Source organism: Equus caballus, chromosome 14 (assembly GCF_041296265.1).
Source record: "Equus caballus isolate H_3958 breed thoroughbred chromosome 14, TB-T2T, whole genome shotgun sequence".
Classification (NCBI taxonomy): Eukaryota; Metazoa; Chordata; class Mammalia; order Perissodactyla; family Equidae; genus Equus; species Equus caballus.
Genome location: NC_091697.1, coordinates 15,217,555 through 15,226,105, shown reverse-complemented (window position 1 = coordinate 15,226,105; position 8,551 = coordinate 15,217,555). Strand labels below are relative to the sequence as shown.

At 48.8% G+C, this 8,551-nt stretch overlaps 1 protein-coding gene across 10 annotated transcripts in view; it reads right to left on the bottom strand.

The window, feature by feature from the left end:
* Positions 1 to 7,121: 7,121 nt before the first annotated feature.
* Positions 7,122 to 8,551, bottom strand: part of LOC138915130 (ral guanine nucleotide dissociation stimulator-like) — a 63,255-nt gene continuing 61,825 nt past the window's right edge. For all 10 annotated transcript variants that reach the window (XM_070233660.1, XM_070233666.1, XM_070233665.1 and 7 more), the window contains 3 exons: positions 8,075 to 8,196; positions 7,766 to 7,869; positions 7,122 to 7,426 (listed from right to left, as the gene is read on the bottom strand). In XM_070233660.1, the coding sequence (XP_070089761.1) occupies positions 7,365 to 7,426; positions 7,766 to 7,869; positions 8,075 to 8,196 (288 nt within the window). In that variant the 3' untranslated portion in view covers positions 7,122 to 7,364. The remainder of the gene's footprint in view (positions 7,427 to 7,765; positions 7,870 to 8,074; positions 8,197 to 8,551) is intronic.

The window sequence follows — 8,551 nt, the reverse complement described above, 5'->3', positions numbered from 1 at the left end:
GATGCTCAACATCCTTGCCATCAGGGAAATGCAAATTAGAAATAACAATCAGATACAAGTACAGGCCTATTAGAACGGCCAAAACCCAGAACACTAACAACTGCAAATGCTGAGGCGGACATGGAGCAACAGGAAGCTTCATCCATCGCTGTTGGGAATGCAAGACAGTGCGGCCACTTTGGAGGAGAGTTTGGAAGTGTCTTACAAAGCTAGACATTCTTGCCCTAAGATCCAGCAATTTCACTCCTTGGTATATACTTGAATGAATTGAAAACATATATCCACACAAAACCTACAGTTGAATGTTTATGTCAGCTTTATTCATTATTGGAAAAGATGGCAAATAAACAAGATGCCCTCCAAGAGGTAAATGGATAAACAAACTGTTGTCTATTCAAACAATGGAATATTATTCAACAATAGAAAAGAAATGAATTATCAAGCCAAGAAAAAAACATGGAGGAATCTTAAATGCACATTTCTTAGTAAAAGAAGCCAATTGGAAAAGGCTGCACACTGTATGATTCCAATTATGTGCCATTTTGGAGAAGGCAAAACCAAGGAGATGGTAAAAACTTCAGTAGTTACCAGGACTTGGGCAGAGGGAGGGAGGAATGAATAGGAGGAGCACAGAGGATTTTTAGAGCAGAGAAATTATGCTGTGTGATACTGTAACAGTGGATATATGTCCTTATACATTCTTCAAAGCCCATTAAAGATAAAACACACAGAGTGAACCCTAACATAAGATGTTTACTTTATATTGTATCAGTGTTGGCTCATCAAATATAACCAATGTATCTCACAAATGCAAGATATTGATGACAAGGGAAAGTGTGTGTGAACTGGGGTATGAGGGAGGATATTGGAACTTGTGCTGTCTGCTGTATATATATATATTTTTTTTTGCTGGGGAAGATTGGCCCTGGGCTAACATGTATTGCTAATCTTCCTCTTTTTGCTTGAGGAAGACTGCTGCTGAGCTAACATCTGTGCCAATCTTCCTATATTTTGTATGTGGGACAACACCACAGCATGGCTTCATCAGTGGTACATAGGTCTGCACCTGGGATCGAGCCTGGGACACCCGGGCCACCAAACTGGAACATACAAACTTAACCACTATGCCACTGAGCCAGCCCCATGCTGAATTTTTCTGTAAACTTAAAATTATTCTAAAAAGTAAAGTCTATTAATAAGAAAATTAAATCCTAGAACAGGGAGTTATTTGTGTACTGATGGCTGTCTCCTTGCTAGAACCTAAGTTTGGTTTGGGTGTTTCCCATCTCATGGACTCAGGCGACATGACCTTTTCTTCTCACCTGAGAACAGTGGGGAAGGAATTGAATGCAATCCTGTCACTGCTCAAAGTGTAGCTTAGTGATGGGCTGGATTGCAACCCTGACCCAGAAAGTTCCCTTGGGGCTTCTGGAAGGAAAGCCCTGTCTAGTGAAAAGGGGTATGACAGGGCATATTTTCTCTCACTGTCTTTGGACATTTGGGGCCAAGAATCGAATAGTCTTGTGACAATGGACAGAACACTCTCACTATGAGAGAAAATGAAAATCTACCACTCCTGGAGTAGTCATGAGGTTGTTGATAGAGCCCTTTCATCCTTGAGCCACAGGGGCTCTTGACACTCTGTTGTGGGAGCTAATGAACTCTGTATTGTTTTCTTAAATTAAGGTAAAATTCACGTCACGTAAAATTCACTGTGAAAAGGTGAATCACCCACAATTCAGTGGGGTTTAGGACACTCCCAGTGCTGTGCAATCATCACTGCTGTCTGGACCACAAGATTTCATCATCCTAAAGGAAACCGCATATAAATTAAGCAGTCGCTCCCCATTCCTCCCTATGCCCAACCTCTGGCAACCAGGAAGGGACATTCTATCTATTGATCTGCCTTTTCTGGACTTTTCGTATCTATAGAAACACAAAGATTTCTCCTTTTGTGTCTGCCTTCTTTCACTAGCATAGTGTTTTTAAAGATTATACACACATCAGCAGTTCACTTCTTTCCATGGCTGATTCATATCCCATTGCATGGATGTCCCCATTTTTGTTTCTCCCTTCATCAGTTGATGGACCTTGCACCTTGGACTATTATGCACAGGGCTGATGTGAATATTCCTAGACAAATTGTTGGTTGTATACCTGTGTTTGATTTTAGGGGGTAAATATCTAGGAGTGGAAGTGCCAGGTCATATGGTTATTCTATGTTTAACTATTTTAAACAAACTTCAAATTCAGGTTGAAATTTGCTCCACAAAATTGAGTTTCAGCACCAAAAGTAACAGCCATATTTTCTGTACTATTGGTAGAAAAAGCCAAAAACAATTGCTTTGGTAGGTTTTCCAGGTTTTGCTTGTAAAGCAAGATGAGACAGTAGATATAGTCATGGAGAAAGACAGAAGAGAATAGACAAATCAGGTGCTGGTATCCATGACCTCTGACTCTGTCTTACCCTGAAACAGAGCTGTTCAGCATCCCTGCGACAAGCTTATGAAGACATAGGCTCAGCACAGCAATGTGAATAGCAACAAGCAGACAAAAGTTTCTGCAGTAACCCCTCAGTGCTTCCTCAAGGGCCCCTTCTAATCATTAAGTTTTCCTCTGTATGAGCCATCCTTCTTTGTCCCTTTGTATGCCCTGCAACTTCTTGCAGGAGACTGAGTATTTGGAATAGGATGATGTGACAATTGAGGATGTCAGGTTCTCCCCATCCCCAGCGTTTCTTGTTTCTGCTTATTATAATCGTCCTTGTTCATTTCTTTAGTGAATTTTCTGATCCACTCCTGCGAGTTCTGTATTCTTTGTCATGTGTGGTCCCTGAAGTCTTTGTCCCATTAGCCCAAGGGTCAGCTAGGGTTTCTGAGTCTACCGGGTCTTCAGATGTCCTCCTTGGGAAAGAGGGTGAGTGAATTCTCTATGTGAGAGGGAAAGCAATCATATCCTTTGGTGAAAAGAAAGAGAGTGTGGTGCCAGCATCCACTTCTGCTTTCACTCTCGCACACAGAAGACTATGTCTCCTAGACCTCTTGGTTTTGGAAAGGATGTGTGGCACCTTCCAACCAATGGCATCACTTTTAAGCCAAAGAATAAAAGAGGAGGTGTAAGACCCTAGGTGCTCTTTCTGTCCTTTGGTGGCAACTGAAGAAGGCATCAGTTTCAGATGGTGTACCAACAAGATCATGGGGTCTCCATCAGCCTTGCCCCACGTGACTTAGGAAGCAGGGGTCCCTTCACCTCAACTATCAATGTATGATGTAAATCTGAGGAGAAATACATCTTTAGTCATGAATTTCTCAATTGTTGCATTTATTACCGGAGCATTACCTAAGTTATCCTGGAGATTACAATGACCTACCCTCTCAGATTGTCTAACAGATCATTCTTCCAGAACAGCATTTGCCGAATCTCATGCTGCTGTGTTCTGCATTAATGTCTCCTGATTACTGCCTGTCACAGATGGGGCCCTGGAAAGAGACTGTGAGGGGGAGGATTCCATGTGGAAGGTTTAGGGAAGCGTTCTGGGGAGATATCCCTATGGGAAGTTAGCAAGGTGGGGATAGTTGAAGGAGAAGCTGAAGGCCAAGACAGTTGCCACTGAGTCTCTGCCAACTCTCAAGGATCTCTGGAGCTGGGACAGCCCTTTGGTGTTGTCCCAAATTGAGACCAGGCTTCTATTCCCTTATCAGCCAGACATGGGCGTCTGGCTGTCCCTCGAGAGGGCTGTGTCCTAAGGTTAGGCGGTTCCCTATGCTGTGGGCATGTCCTGTGAGGGAAAGAGCTGTGAGCTGTCCTCAGCCAATGTTCCCAGGAGCAGTGCGGTGGATGCATTGGCCTTGAGCATGACCCTGGGCTGAGTCTCAATGTTTCCATGGCACTTCTCCTTCACCCTCATCTTCCCTCCCAACCCAGTTAATAATCTCACAAACTGAGAAGTCCTTGGGATGACATACGTAGAGCTTCTGCCTTTCCCTATGATTGGATGAGAGAACTGATTGGTGAAGACCAGAATCTCTCTCTCTAGAATCCAGACCCCTTACCCAGGGGCTTTGGTAGATCTCCAGAAGTGTTCCAACCTTAGCTGCAAATGCTGAAGTTGTTCCTAAAACAGTGGCCCCAGTTTTGCTCTAGTCTGGTGGTTGTAGTTAGAGAGAGTTCACTTCCCTAAGGAGAGTCAGAGTGGTCTCCAAGGTCTTGTGGTCACTGGGACAGGCAGTGTACACATCAAAACCTAAGGGCAGGTTGAGGAGTCAAGAAGGGTTCTCATTGGTCTCCTCAATGGTGAAGGAAAGGCCAGTACATCTTGGTACCTCTTCCAGAGCCACCAAAACCGCCGGGGCAGCAGTCGGGTGAATGGGCCAATCATGTCATTCAGGGAGAAATCCTAAGGCGAACCAAGGGAAAGGCAGTGTTTGAGAGTCAGGTTTCCCATTCAGAGACCCTCCTGTCTTGGCAATTGGAGGTGGTATGAATATGGTTCCCAAGGTTCTGGAATACTCTGGCATGAATCCCTCACTGTGATGAGACAGATCACCAAGAGAGGCTTGCGGGACACTGTGAGTTGGGTGAGGTGGAATTTAGCTGGATGATATGGCTGTCAATGGGACAGATTTTTTTGTTAGCTCCTGTAAATGGAAGATGCATCAATGAATGGACCACGTGGCAAGATATTCTTGAGGGATGTGAGTGAGGAGTACAATCCCATGTCTTACACCACTTTGGAAAGACTGAGTTCACTCCTAATGTGATCTTGTTTTCACTTACACTGGAAGACGAGATGCAAGCACCCATCCCCACCTTACACCTGCAACAGTTTAAACAGAACCCTGCTTTCCAGTTCCTCAAATATTCTGACGATTTCTCTCTGACACTATATGCACCTGAGGGATTTCAAGAGATTCACATTGTTATTTTCTCTTCCCTTTAGTTAGCTCTTGGGAAGCCAGTTTTGGTAACTCATACTTTCCTTCAAAAATTAACATGTCACCCAGATTTTCTAACTGCTTTACTCATGGACTTCAGCAACCAATTTCCAACTGGGAAACTCAAAGATGGGATAAATTGTCCCTCCTCTGCCACAGCTGTACCCACGTGACTTACTGAATGTTGCTACCTGCCGGGTCGGCTCTCAGGAGCATCCCAGTCCTGGAGGAGACACTCGTGGGACACCCGTGCCTTCATCCTGGCCCTGGACTAGCCCTGGGACCTGCCACGACTCTTTCTCCCTGGAGGGACAGCACAGCCTTCCCCACCTTCCTCTGGCAAGTCTCTTTCCTGGGTGGCTGTGCAGCATCAGCAAGGGCCTGGGCTGCCGGGAACCAGGATTGATCCTCAGCTTCTGGCTGTCCTGAGATGGCCTCCCTGGCAGAGTCCGGCCTGCCAAGTGTCTGAGTGACACTTGCAGTGATCAGGAAGGAGGGGATAACTCAGAAGAGACAAGCGATTCATCTGGTCCTTGCTTACATGGTGTTTCCTGGGGATGAAGCTCGAAATGCCGGGTGGTCACCCCGTAGCTGTTGGTTCTCAGGCGGGTTCTCCAGTTGAGCCAGACCAGTGTCTGTTGGACACCCACATGGGGAGCATTTCCGGATTATACTTGGTGAGGCTGTGTCCATGCACATCCACAGAACGTTAGTTTGGTGGCATTGCCCGCAGGACCCCCAACTCACACCTTTCTTAGGCCTCATGTTTCCAACTTCCCAACAGGAAAGGTTCACACCTCGATGACAGAACCACCGCACAAGACTGTGGAAAAGACCCTAGTCACCCCAGGGGCTACATGCTTCATGGGCTCGGGCCCAGCTGCCACTTTCGGAAAAGCCAGTCAAATTACACCAGAGTGTGTAAACTGGTGATTGTCCAAGACCATGGATCTGAGAACCACACAGGCCCAGAGGTCACCCTGGGCAGCAAGGAACACTGTGGGGTCATTCCTGGTCAGGATGATGGTCTGTTATCCTGGAAAACCAGAGCTCACCTGGGATCCATCAGGTCCAGCCTGGAAGGAGTGGCCATGATGGACCTGAAAGAAAGGCTAGGGGCATCTAGGGAATTTCTGCCCTAAGAGAGAATTGCATGCAGAAGTGCAGGGATGCTGAAAATCCTAGTTCACAGGGAGCACCAGGTTCGTGGAGGGAGACCTGGCTGTGGCGCTAAAATCTGCCTCCCCAATCTTTCCCCTTGGAGAGAAAATAAGCAGGAAGTGGGAATCAGAGTCATGGACCCGAATCCCAGGAGGACCAAGCCCAGGTCAAAGGTGAACAGGGAGACCCTAGAGGGGCCCAGAGAGGGAGGGTCCTGCCTGCCCTTAGTCCCTTTGCACAGGGCCTTCCTCTAGCCTCGCCCTCTCCACGCGCACATTTTGAGGTTTTACAGGATTTTCCCCACTTACAGTGGATGCAATTCCAGGGACTGAATCAGAAAACAAGTTCCTCACTTGGGCAAGAGGAACTGGGAAAATGTTCCCTCGTCCTCCAAGTGCAGAAAGGCAGCCACGGTCCTGGGCAGGAATTGTGCTAGGCACAGGCCAGGGCCAGCTTTTTGGCTATTGAGGAAGGTTAGGTCTGAGCTAACATCTGCAGCCAGTCCTCCTATTTTTGCTGAGGAAGACTGACCCTGAGCTAACATCCGTGCCCATCATCCTCTACTTTATATGCCGGATACCTGCCACAGCGTGGCTGGACAAGGGATGCTTAGGTCCGCACTCGGGATCTGTACCAGCATACCTCAGGCGGCCAAAGGGGACCATGGGAACTGAACCGCTGCACCACTGGGCTGGCCCCAAGCAAGTGCTACTTTTAAAGACACCCCTGTTTCTGTGGCTGTTGTTCTGCCAGAGAAAGTCCCTCCAACGTCTCAGCCCCGGGAGATCGGAGGGGCTGCTTCTGCTCCAGGACCAGGTGAACCACACTGCAATGATCCTGTCCTCTGAGTGAGGGGGACACGGGACTGTCCTTCAGCAGCCAGGGACGGCACTGGCACTTCTCCCTTCACCACATGCCCTGAGCTGAGGACTCTGCGAGGTTTCTGAATTCAAGGAGGAATGTGAGATTCTGGATCTCATTTTCATGAGCACAGAGAGCGAAAGAACCACATGTCCACTCCCAGGCTGAGGAAAAAACAGAAATTTAATAGAATACCCAAACTTAGCATTTATCATTGACAACAAAAACATGGCCCCTCCAAAGAGGGAAATAGGCGCTGGGGAAAATGTGTGAGGGAGATGGGGGGATCGTCCACTCCCTTGTTGCCTTCAGGGACCCCAGGAAATGGATCACAAAGTTTTCATTCACATCAGCCTCTGAGAGGTGGCCCCATGAACCTGAGTGTCCCCGCTGTGTCCCTGCTGTAGTTCAGCTGGTCTCAGGAGCATCATCTGCCACCACCACTGGGTTCTTTTTTGGGGGCCTGGTGTCTGGATAGAGAGAGGAATTTCCTAGGGGGCCTCCCCCAGAAACACAGCATACTCTCCCCCCTCCCCGCACCCACTGTACCCTGTGCCCCAGCCCCGGTGCTGAGTGCTCAGTCAGCCAACAGCACCCCATGTCTCTGACACAGGGGCTGATATTTAGTGTCACCCACTTCACAGAGAAACAAACCAGTCCCAGAAATGCGAGGGGAATCACCCGTGACAGGACTGCTCAGCGGTGGAGCTGGGGCCCCAGCACCACAGCTGTCCGACTCCCCTGGCCCAGACTTGGCCTGAATCTGTACTGAGCCCCTGGATTCAGCCACTGCCAGTCCAGACACTCACTCAGCCCTGGGCGGGAAGATGAGTGGCTCTTCCTGTCTGTGAAGAAGAGTCGAATCTTTCTGGTCCACTGGTATCGTGGCTCCAGCTGACAGGACAGGCTGTAGCTACAGGACAGAGTGGAGTTGTTGGCTCCCAGGAGCCACGCCTGAGCTGTGCCTCCCAGAGCCTCCCAGCAGCTGGAGTCCCAGGGCCCCAGGGGTCACCATGCAGCCAGATCTGAGGCTGACCATGGAGCCACGGCCATGGACACTGGAGCTGGTCTGCAGAGAGAGTCTGCCCTGCCCTCCCCCAACTCTGGCCCCGCCTCACCTCGCCTCCTCGCTCAGGGGCCCCACGGCCTGGAACCAGGCCCCAAAATGCTCATCGGGCTGCACGGTGTACAGATTTGCAGCCTTCTGGACCATCTCGATGTCCTTGATGAATTTGAATTCCTGGGACAGAGGAAGGACAGGATGGAGACATGGCCTAGGTGGGGGACCCTGCAGGGCTCTTGGAGGGGGTGAGGAGGGGGACAAGGAGCCAGTGTGGGGCCTTTGCCAACTTGGGAACTCTCCTTCCCTACAATTCCAGTCAGGATGTGCCTGTTCTCACAGTTGGCCCGAAATAGATCCTCTACCAGGAAGGGGTCATTGATGCGAGCCCTTCCCCTACCCACCAATGCCATAGCATCCCCAGCTCTGTATATTGAACTCTGCAAATAAATGTCCGACCCCAGGGATCAAGCTAGAGGGCTTGTTATGAAAGGGGAGCTCTCTGATTCCCACACACCCACACTCACCACAGTGA